The sequence below is a fragment of the Nothobranchius furzeri genome, chromosome 13 (genome assembly GCF_043380555.1).
Source record: "Nothobranchius furzeri strain GRZ-AD chromosome 13, NfurGRZ-RIMD1, whole genome shotgun sequence".
NCBI lineage: Eukaryota > Metazoa > Chordata > Actinopteri > Cyprinodontiformes > Nothobranchiidae > Nothobranchius > Nothobranchius furzeri.
Genome location: NC_091753.1, coordinates 52,949,210 through 52,961,362, shown reverse-complemented (window position 1 = coordinate 52,961,362; position 12,153 = coordinate 52,949,210). Strand labels below are relative to the sequence as shown.

At 42.0% G+C, this 12,153-nt stretch overlaps 1 protein-coding gene across 2 annotated transcripts in view; it reads left to right on the top strand.

The window, feature by feature from the left end:
* Nucleotides 1-11,679, top strand: part of b3glcta (beta 3-glucosyltransferase a) — a 128,915-nt gene extending 117,236 nt beyond the window's left edge. For both annotated transcript variants that reach the window (XM_070543607.1, XM_070543608.1), the window contains exons 12-15: nt 2,173-2,272; nt 3,948-4,067; nt 5,654-5,798; nt 11,309-11,679. In XM_070543607.1, the coding sequence (XP_070399708.1) occupies nt 2,173-2,272; nt 3,948-4,067; nt 5,654-5,798; nt 11,309-11,470 (527 nt within the window). In that variant the 3' untranslated portion in view covers nt 11,471-11,679. The remainder of the gene's footprint in view (nt 1-2,172; nt 2,273-3,947; nt 4,068-5,653; nt 5,799-11,308) is intronic.
* Nucleotides 11,680-12,153: the final 474 nt, after the last annotated feature.

The window sequence follows — 12,153 nt, the reverse complement described above, 5'->3', positions numbered from 1 at the left end:
CTGAAAGGTACCGTTGCTTGGTTGGTAACAAACAGAATTTTCCCAGCTTGATGATTCTCAGCTTAAAAAGAGAAGTACAGAAAGGGCGGTCCGATTACTCTGCTTAGCATGCGATGAACTTCATGGGATCTTGAGAACTGAGCTTAAGATGGCGTTGGAACTGTTTTATTAATCTGGATGTTTTTGATTCTGGACGAATCAAAGCTGGCAGATTTATAAACACCACAGAGACTATGTCACGCTTCAGACTAGGAAGGTTCTGATTGGATCAGTACAGCAATGTGTCATGTGATTGTTTTCCTTACGTGTGTCAGTGTGTCTAGTGAACTAGAATAAGTCAGTCTCTTATTAAAACATATTAATCATAATATTGTGATTTCACAGATCGGTCACATTGTATTATTGACTAACAGTTGTTTTGATTAGCTTTATTGAAAATAGAGTTCTTTGATTTGATAAAAGAAACGAGTCTCTTCATCTTCTGTCTTCATTGCTGGAAAGTAAACAGTTTAGAAGCGAATGCATGACCTTGAGGCTGTTTCATGCACTCTGGCGCTGTGTCAAGGGCAACTGTGGAAAAAGTTAAATAACCTTGAGGAATAGCTCCTTCATCACGTTACATAATTAACGCTCTAATTTTCCCAACCCTAATATATATATATATATATATATATATATATATATATATATATATATATATATATATATATATATATATATATATATATATCAGCAAAACAAAGTTGGTCTGGGGGTGACTTGCTCTTTAAATGCTTTAGCTTTCATACATGAACCAAACTACATTTTAAAAAGTGGTGTATACACAGGAGCAGAAAAATAAATAAAGTTTCATATCGGGTCATTTTAACGCCCGGAACAAAATACAATAAAGTCAGGTGAAAACACATTTCCTGACAAAGTAAAAATGGAAAATGGAGAAATGAACTCAGCAGTCTAGAGTTAAAGCACAGGAAGTGATGGGAACAATGATACAAGACCCTGAAACTATAGCATAAGAAAGTTTTATTGTGTGGAGAAAACAAATTTAATCACTTAATATCTGAGCCCAGAGTGGAGCTTTCTGTGACATTATGGCGTTAAGAGTTTTGTGTGGTCATTTAATATTTTTCACCACATCAAACTTTATGTTAAGGATCTGAAACTTTTCTAACCGCCTTCCTAGATATGAGATCCCCAGCCGTGTGTGGAGATCTGCCTTTTAAACGTGTCAGATTCTGATTATATTCCTGTCAGGACGTCCTGTCTTATTCCGTATTCAGATACCAAGAAAAAAGGAAAAAAACCTTGGGTCTCTTATAAATAAAACAGTAGGGTCTCAGGATTCTTTGTGATGCATGCCACCAGGGATTTCTGTGCCTCGGCTCTGAGCCCTGGTGCTGTGTGGATATCTGAATTCTGCTGTATGATTTATCTTTTGGCTAATGTTGTTTATCACCACATTTGTTTACTTTTTTCCTTTTAGGTAATAGCATTTTGGTCCATCTTACCATCATGTCCAACGTGTTGAAATAAGTTTGATCTTGCTGCTCGGCCGTTCAAACACTTTGATTTCTTTTTCATTCTTAAAGCTTAAAAAGACGTTTTTCATGCAAATGGCAAAATCGAAACATCCTGAAGACCTCTTTGCATTAGAAATCTTTAAAAATATAAATAATTTAAAGCAAGGGCCTTGTAAACCTTGACTTGTTTGATCTGTGAAGTAGCAGATGTGTGCACCAAATGTGCTGTTCAGGTGTCCTTGAGGAGAAAACTGAACTGCTGCATGTTTATGCTTACGATGCACAAAAACTGTAAAGCAAATGTGCTTTGCAAATGCAAAGTAGTGCACATTGCAAGGTTTTGGCACAGTAGTCCTACGTTTCATTATTTTTTTCCAAATAAGCTTCTAAGATAATATTTTACTTGGTACTATTAAATACTTTTGACTATTTTTCATTCTTTTTCTTCTACATTTCTTCAGTGTTGGATATAATTTGTAGACTATCTTTGTCCTGCTGATGTGTTTGTACGTACCCAGGCATGTGCACATGTGAATATGGGTGTTTTTCTTCCTAACGGGCTCATTTATCTTTGCAGACCACAATACCACACAAGGTCAATATGTAATTAAGTCCTACCGCCCTCTCTATTGACACACGTCTTTGTTTGCAGGCCACTGTGGGAAAACGTTTGCGATCCTTCAAAGATTCCTAAGCAACGCCGTCCCGAACACCAAGTGGCTCGTCGTTGTGGATGATGACACTCTCATCAGGTGTGATTTCATGATGTGAAAAAAAAAACCAGAATCTCTTCCTCCCAGTTACATTTTCAGCTTCAACGAACATTTTCCGTTGAAATGTCTTTCGGTCGTCTCAAAATGTGACTGACGTATATCCGTAACTTTTCAAACAGATTCTTTCTTAGCTTTGAAAAAGTTTGCACGGCGATAGAGAGTAACACTCGGTTTGGGAAAACTAAATCCAGAGAGATGTTAACATCCTTTCAAACATCTGAAAGGCCCACAACATAAATTTACTTCCAACTGGCTTTCAGTTTGGTTGTGTCACCCGTTGATGCGGAAGGCTCTGGCTGATGCCAAAGGGACAGCAGTTCCAGCAGCTAAATGGACAGTTTCATAGTCACTTAGTGTTAAGCCTGATTTAAGCCTGATTTATGCTTCTCCGTCTGCGTCAGTGCGGAGACACGCAACGCCATTATCCGTCCTTGCGTAGGGCACGCAAGTACGTACGGAGTCGAGCCCACTTTTTTAAACATCCGTCGAACGAGACGGATTACGCAAGCTTGTGATTGGTCAGGACGCCGCTGTTGTTTACAGCGCCGCCATTGCAAAGAGAGCCGAGTTTAACTAGCGGCAGACACGGAGAAGCTTGAAGAATACCTCGCGAAAAAACTCTAAAAACATGAACGTTTAATTCTCCCGTGACTGGAGGAGTGAAAAGATGCGCAGCAAGCGTTTTATTTGTGGACGGAAATAACAGGAAATGTGGGTTTAGAGGTGGGGAGCGCATGAAGCGGTGGGAGAATGAGAGACAAATATGTCCGTGTTAAAAGTCTCTTATATACACAAAAAACACAAAATAAACACACGATCTTGGACCGATACATGACAGGATACCAAAGAACAGCGCTACGCCGTCTGTTGTCCTGCCGGGCAATTGCTTTGCAACGCTCTCCAGGAGACGGAGAAGTAAAAGAGCAAAACGCTTCCGTCAATCCGTGCGTGTTTGTCCCTTGCGGAGCTGACGGAGAAGCATAAACCAGGCTTTATGCTTCTCCGTCTGCGTCAGTGCGGAGACACGCAACGCAATTATCCGTCCTTGCGTAGGGATCCGGCAGGCACGCAAGTACGTACGGAGTCGAGCCCACTTTTTTAAACATCCGTCGAACGAGACGGATTACGCAAGCTTGTGATTGGTCAGGACGCCGCTGTTGTTTACAGCGCCGCCATTGCAAAGAGAGCCGAGGATAACTAGCGGCAGACACTGAGAAGCTTGAAGAATACCTCGCGAAAAAACTCTAAAAATATGAACGTTTCATCCTACCGTGACTGGAGGAGTGAAAAGATGCACAGAAAGCGTTTTATTTGTGGACGGAAATGACAGGAAACGTGGGTTTAGAGGTGGGGAGCGCATGAAGCGGTGGGAGAATGAGAGACAAATATGTCCGTGTTAAAAGTCTCTTATATACACAAAAAACACAATATAAACACACGATCTTGGACCGATACATGACAGGATACCACAGAACAGCGCTACGCCCTCTGTTGTTCTACTGGGCAATTGCTTTGCAACACTCTCCAGGAGACGGAGAAGTATGAGAGCAAAACGCTTCCGTCAATCCGTGTGTGTTTGTCCCTTGCGGAGCTGACGGAGAAGCATAAACCAGGCTTTAGTCTGTGATGTTAATGTGTGTGATGCCTTTTTCAGCCTCCCCCGACTTCGAGTCTTGCTGAGCTGTTACGACCCCTCCGAGCCCGTGTGTCTCGGAGAGAGATACGGCTACGGATTGAGCCAGGGAGGCTACAGTTACATCACAGGAGGTGGAGGGTGAGTTTTAAGATGATGAAGAGGCTGAAAATTAATGAAAGACTGTGTAATGAAAACATGTATTTATAATTTAAAGACGTAACGTTTCAACTTCATTTAGACGGGTTTTTAAAGGGTTTTAAGGCTTCATTACGGGAAAGGCAGTCGATAAATATCTGAAGTAAATTACAACAGAATAGTGTCAATAGAGCCAATTTTGAGGAGACAGAATGTCAATAGGGCTCATTCTGCTTTCACAAATACAAACTACTGATCGATGCAAGAAAAGTTGTATTATCAAAATGTGCGATCATTTAACTTCTAATGGATTATCCCTCTTACTCCTCAAGCAGAGGAGTCCAAGTATCTTGGTTTCTTGTTTGTGAGTGACGGTAGGATGGAACAGAGGATCTGCAGTATTTGCTCCAGTCTGTTGTAGTGAAGATGGAACCTTTGATTTATTGGTCTATCTACATTCCAACCACTACTGAATGGCCATTAGATTTGAACCGCAACCAAAGACTACTCAAATAAGTACCTTCAATAGAGGGGCCGGTCCTAGCCTTAGAGATAAGATGAGGATCCATCCTTCATCCAGGGGTACCTTGGAGTAGAGCTGCTGCTCCTTTTCATTGACATAAGTCAGCTGAGGTGCTTCAAGTGTCTGATTAGGATATCTCCTGGTCAGCCTCTGGGGGTTTTCTGGGCACTTCCCACCAGGAGGAGACCCAAAGGAAGACCCAGGACACACTTGAGGGACAATGTCTCTCAGCTGGCCGGGGAACACATCGGGATTCGCCCAGAGGAGCTGGCCCAAGTGGCTGGCGAGAGGGAAGTCTGGGCCTCCCTGCTTAGGGTGCTGCCACCGCGACCCGACTTTAGATAAGAAGAAAATGGATGGATGGGTTGACGGACAATTGCAGATTAGCATTTCCCTAACCATGTAAACGTCACGCCACTACAAGTGAACAAAGCTCATCTGCTCCCTTCATCTTTTCAGGAGAGCGTTGGTGTGTTTTCTAGCACGGGTGAAGGGGCTTTTATCCGGAGCGTCACACATATGACACCACCATCTCCATTCATTGATGCTAAGGAGAAATCCAATGTGATCTTGCAATTCTCCTGTAATTTTGTGGTCTCTCGAGTCCAAATGGTTTATCCTGGACTGCCATGATGCTTTGCTGCTGATGAGAAGAATGAATAGATTTTACTCTTTACATTCTTCTATTGTTGTTTTTACACAAACTAAATGAGGAACTTAAAGTGAGCCCAGTAGGAGAATGTAAGCTAGAACCCCACTGTAGCTGTGACACATTTTCTTTCTGTTATGTCACTTTTCTCAAATTGAGTTCTCAGAAAGAATTGGTGCGAGCATTGATTGATTTTCCTGACAGTTTCAAGTTTTTTCTTCTATTCATATTTGTTCTCATTTCAAACCAGTGTCAGTTTGCAGTTACCCTGTTGCCCTGAGTGAACGTTGTACACATTTTGACTCCCTAGAACGATAGCTATAACATACTTCTGACATTTGCATTTAGATTGGTGATTTACAGTGCAGATACACTGAATGAGGTCAGTTTATTTTTATGTCTGCTGTGCTGCTGCAGCATGGTGTTCAGCCGGGAGGCTGTGGTCCGGATCCTGAACAGTGGATGCAAGTGCTACAGCGACGACGCACCGGATGACATGGTGCTGGGGATGTGCCTGAATGCTCTTGGGCTGCCCATCACTCACAGCCCTCTCTTTCACCAGGTTGTATTTAAAAAGTTGTTAATCGTGTTTTCATTTTCTTTTTTACTCTATTAGTGAATAAAAATGTTCCCTGAGAGAAGAAAATTGTGCAAAACACAATGTTAAAGAGACACTATGCAAAATTTTTATGTTTTTAAATCATTTTCTTGAGCCAGTATGTGCTAAAATGACCCTTTACAGGGTTCATGAAAGGCCACCCAGCCTTTATCGGCCCCTGTGGCCAGAATATTCCTCTTGCAACTTCAGACTGGCGGGCCGCTCTGCTGGGACTTAGAAAAAATGGAGCTGACATACCTGGCGCTGCAGTCTGCTTCCAGCAAGTTTCCTGCTTGTTTTAGATCATGAACACAGCTGATTGTTTAATTTAGTGATGAATCACTCCTGTAGAAACTAATGAAGGCTGAGGAGACATTCCTTCTGTTAGACTAAGGTGTTAAAAAGACAAACGCACAGGAAGCAGGTGGGTTTTGCTTTTGGTTCTATTAAACGAACACTGGGGGGTACTAAAAGCAAGCCAAAACTGTCTATTCTTCTTTTAAAATACATTGACAATTTGTCCGTTTTAATTATTTTTTTTTCTATTACTTGTTTGGTGTAAAGTATATTTTACAAAGAATGCAAAAATTAATTGCAAATGTTACAGATTTATCCAAAAACAATGATATTCAGCAGTCAACTCAATGCAATGTATTTTCAATAGACTAACAGATTTTTGTTTTACTTTCAAATCAGCAGAGTTGCTTTAAAGATTGTTTTATTTCATGCAAGTGAATTAAAACAATCACTGTCATCTGGGAAACTGGTTTTTGGTGAATTTCAGCAATCCACCTAGAGCTTGTGCAGACACTCAGACAATGCACAAGGATGGCTGAAGAATGACACTTTTGATCATCAAATCAATCAAATCAAATCAAAGATACTTTATTAATCCCAGAGGGAAATTAGAGTTTCAGTACACACAATTCAGAGATCAGACATACACGGGCAAGACACATGATATGAATTGGTGACTGTGGTCATTCGCAACCCTGAGTCGCGCTACCTTAATAGAGATAAGAGGGGTTTACATGAGGATTGGTTCAGGTGGAGGGAAAAAAAGGCACTTCAGAGTTACCCTCCACCAGGAGGGCAGCTTTGCTATGCAACAAACACCTCAGACAGATATGCAACAGACTTCAGACAACACAACATAAGTGTCCACTAGGATGGGCGGTGGGTTGGTACTATCCCCACTTCAGTTCCTGCAGCCACGATAGAAGCAGCGCATGTCACCTCAGTGTGGATAGGGGGAGGAGCATTGAGGGTTGGAGGGTTGCAGTGACCCTGGAACGTTTCAGCGGCCTTCCTGCAGTCCCGCCCAGGCTGGGAAAGGAGACGGAGTTGAGTTGCCATAGCGACGGCACATTCCACAGATCTTCTGAGAGGGTAGTTTTCGTTGGAGCCTTGCAGGCTCAAGGGCGCCAGATTCCGATTAGAAATTGTTTTGGGGCCAGACAGAGATAATTTCCTCTCTGTCTTACAGTTTGTTGGTCCTCAACCTCTCAGAATCCCAATAATGGACATTAATCTACCCCAATCCGTGCTGATTCGTCCACTCTCTCCTTGATGGCATCCAGCTTTTGTGCCAAAAAATGAATCTCCGCCAAAGTCCTAAGATTACGATTCATCTCGACAATTATGTGAGTCTGTGAATTCACAGCGCAGAGCAAACCATCTCTGAGCTCCGGGATCAGGCCAATATTCCTCGACAGCTCGTTAATTTTCCGGTAAGCCAGGTAGCCTCCAAGGCCAATGAGCAGGAAACCTGACACCAACACCACGAATATCCACACGTCTTCAGAGTCCTCCACAGACAGCTGAGATAGACAGATCAAGTTCCACTGTTTTCAGGAGTCCATGATGTGTCCAACTGGGTCTGTCCCGGAGGGGCATCCGGGAGCCCCTTCTCCCGTTCTCATCGTTGAAAAAATGTTATCAATCGCGGTGAGAGACCAACTGACGAGATCCATTTAAGTGAATTTCAGTTTCCAGTTTCCAGAAAAATGCAGAAGCAGCCGTGCACCCAGCACACAGAGACAGACAAAGGCCTTGAGGATAAGATCCTTAAGGATCATGAATTCTGTGTCCAGATGAGATTAAAGCATGCAGTCATTCAAATGCATGAATGTGAACTTTATATAATAAAAGAAATAAAAAGAAAATAGTAATCTTTGAAAGTGCCATGCACACTACCGAGCAAGGAGAAAGGAATGCAGTAGAAGGCTCTTCTATTTCTGCCATGAATCCAGGCGGCACTATTTAAAACCAAAAGACATACTGAGAGAAGAGGACTGCTTTAATGTCATTTTTTTTAGCTGTTATATGGTGCAGCTCATCACTTTGTTTCCCAGTGCAAATGCTCTCAGTGCTGGCAGGATCATGTGCTTATTATCGTAGTTCAGTGTGAAACTGGTGACAGATACAGGAAAGTTCACGACCTTCTCTTAGTACAGAAAAGTATTTGACATCCTTTTCTGATCATGTATAATAACTGTGTGCTGCAGAGCTCACAGCTCAGATGTTCCCACCCACAGGTGAAGATTTTTCCTGACACTTTCTTTTCCCTGCACTGGTTTATATCACTATTAGTTCAGCTCACCTGGAACCTCAAGCGAGGTAGTGCTAAAACCATACCATCTTCCAGGAACTGTCTCGATGAATGGATGAGAGGACTAAGTGCACTTCATTTGCAGTAACAAGGATGTATTTCTGATATAAAATGTTATTTAACATGGTAAAAGTCACAGTCAAGGCCATCTTAAAGGAATACTCCACCCAAAAATATAATATTTCCTAGAGTTAGATAAGTGGAAAAAACATTTTGTAACCAGCCCAGTAATTCTCCTGACCCAGCTGTACTCCTTTAGCTTTCAATTCAATTGAATTCAAAAATACTTTATTAATCCCAGAGGGAAATTGATTGCTGTAGTAGCTCAGAATAATAATAATAATCAAGTCATCAAAGAGTTGTTGTATATTACAACGGCTGTTGGCAGGAAGGATCTCCAGTAGCGGTCAGTGTTGCAGCCAAACTGAAGAAGCCTCTGACTGAAGACACTCTTCCGTTGTCGGACAGTCTTGTGAAGAGAATGCTCAGGGTTGTCCATCATTTTCTTGATTCTCTGGAGAATCCTTCTTTGCATTATCTCCTCCAGCGGTTCCAAAATTGCCGTAACTCTGGCTGGGTCCTTGAAAGGGCTTGGAGTTCCTCCATCTTGTTGGCCAGTGATCTCACATTGCCCATTATGATCGATGGAAGAGATGGTTTGAATTTCCTCTTTCTCTGTCTCCGTTTTGCTCCCGCTCTGCACCCACGCTTCTTGCGTTTTAGCTCATTTGGAATTTGTGGCTTCAGTGGAGGTATTATTTCAGCCTTTCCAATGTTAATCAGCTGCTCCCGATTGTAAACCAGCTTGTTGCCATGGTTACTCATCATAACAAATGCTCAAAAAGTGAAAAAAGCTAAAAAAAAAATAGCTGTAAAAATCCTCCAAGCTTCACAGCACCAGAAACAGAAAAGTAAAGTGTCCAAAAAATACAGTTTTTCTTGAGAAACTAGAAGAAAAAATGCCCAAGAAAATGCTAAACTTGCATATAGTCAACAGAACTACTCCAACATGCAGCCACCCAGAGCAGCGCAGTTCCGGTATTTAGCTTAGCATAAAACACAGTAAGTGAATGGATTGAACTAGCATTATGAGTAAAAACATTTTTATAACCACTCAGTAGTGACCCCAGTTCTGCTTGGTGACCTAAATAATACGACTGACTGCAAGTGAAAATAATAACATTAAAGAATCACAGGCGCCATTTTAGACTTGGGACTACTTTATGACAAAGCACAGCTGTAAAGCTTGGTTTATGCTTCTGCGTCAGCTCCACAAGGCGGAGACACGCGCGGATTGATGGACGCATTTTGTCTTCAGACTTCTCCGTTTTCTGGAGAGTGTTGCAAAGCAATTCCCCGCCAGGACAACAGAGGGCGTAGCGCTGTTCTGGGGTATCCTGTCATGTATTCGATCCAAGATAGTATGTTTAGATTGTGTTTTTTTGTATTCAAAGCTTCTTTCCGGAGTATTTCTCTTATCTGATGGCACCATCTAGTGGCTGACAAGCATATCACACAAAAAATCTATTCCTCTGTTTTTTTAAGATGGCGACTTCACGTTTCTGTTTATAAATGTGCTTCTTAGCTGACAAACAGAGCTAAAACATGCTGTTTTACGAGTATTATTCTCATTTCATGCTGTGTTTTCATATATTTACATTTTAGAGACGTTCTTGTCCGTGAAAGGTTCATCAACTCTGCATCAGCCGAGGTATTCCTTAAATGTGAAGCGTCTAAGCGGCAGTCTAACGCTATTGGTTAGTTCTGGTCGGCGCTCAGTTTCCTATTGAATGGAGCTCTGCAGGGCAGGGCTCGTGCTTAGCAAAAAAATAAGTAATAAAATACGTGTTGCTTATATTACATCACAGTACATGATAAGGTAATCACTTTTATGGATTTCTGAATAATCATACATCATTTCTGAAAGGGGAAAACTCCGGAAGGCAGCTTTAAGAGACTTTTTAACACGCACTAATTCGTCCCTCATTCTCCTCCACCTCTTCATGCTCTCGCCATCTCCAAACCCAGGTTTTCTGTCATTTCTGTCCACAAATAAAACACTTGCTGCCTATCCTTTTACATCTCCAGTCACGGGTGAATAAACGTTCATATTTTAGCGATTTCTGCGAATTATTCTTCAATCTGCTTCATGTCTGCTGTTAGATATCTTTGTTTTTGAGGGTGCTATGGCGGTGCAGTTGACAAAAGCAAAAATTGATGACATAGATGAGTGTCTGCTATAGTGCCGTTGTGCCATATATCGGGAATGTCCCAACAGATCGTTCCACATTTTTATATTTTATTCTCTAAGCTGTCAGACAGGAGCTGTATGACCCCAGTAGGTCCCTGTTGGTAAACTAAAAGCTGTAATATTGATCAATAATCTCCAGTTTCTCATTTTTTAAGTTTGTCCTTCAAATGTGAGGAACCTGATCCGGCTGCTCGTTACTTAAAGACGTGTGGAGCACCTGTTTCAGATGACCAGAGATAAACACATTTTAGTTTATTATTCAGAAACTGAAAGCTGCATCATACATGGTAACACTTGGATCCTCAAGGGATGTTTAAACATCTGTTGATTGTTTTTAATTTGCAGGATAAACATAAGCCAAAATTAGACCAAAACAAATTCATCTACCCGATTTAAATCTGTGTTTTTCTTTTCCTAAAACTCAAAACCATTTTTTGTAGATTGACTTTATCAAAGACTGAGTCAAGTTGAGATAACAGACGTCTGAGACCTTACCTGAAAAATTCAATGGCTTTCTCTGTTTTCTGTTTTTAGACAGTTATGTTTATATTTCATTGACTTCATGCTGCTGCTGCTTCCTGCAGCTGCTTTTAACTGATTTTCTTCTTTCAGGCGCGCCCTGATGACTACGCCAAAGACCTCTTAGCTCACCAGGTGCCCATCTCCTTCCATAAGCACTGGAACATCAACCCCGTAGCTGTTTTCAACAAGTGGCTTAGAAATGACATGAAAACTCCAAATGAACTTGATAAGAATGCTAAAACAGAGTTATGATAAACGTGTCTGTAAACATGTGAGTGTGTGTGGGCCTGTGTGCACATTTGTGCAAGTGTGCCTAAAGCTGTTCACGGATGTAAATGTTTTTGTATCATTTTAATTGAGCTGTTATTAAGAGGGACCATGATTGTGTGTGCGCGCTTGGGTGTATGTGTGTGCATGCGTGTGTGTGTGTGTGTGTGTGTGTGTGTGTGTGTGTGTGTGTGTGTGTGTGTGTGTGCGTGCAACCGTGCGTGCCTGTATTTGTGTGTATGTGCACGTGTGTGCCTGTATGCGTGTACGTGTGTGCGTGCATGCGTCTATTTGCGTGCGCGTGTGCATGTACGTGTGTGTGTGTGCATCCGTGTGTGTACATGTGTGCGTGTATGTGTGTGCACATGTATTTGTGTGTGTGTATGTGTGTGCGTGCATGCATGTACGTGTGTGTGCGTGCGTACGTGTATGTGTGCGTGTATTTGTGCGTGTGCTTGTGTGTGTGTGTGTGTGTGCACGCCTATGTGTGTGTACGTGCATTCGTGGATGTGTCTGTACGTGTGTGCGGGTATGTGTGTGCGCATGCATGCGTGTATTTGTGCGTGTGTGTGCATACGCGTGTGCGTCTGTGTGTGTGTGTTTGCGTGTATTTGTGCATGTGTATGTGTGTGCTTGCCTGCACGTGTGTATGTTCGTGTGTGCGTGTG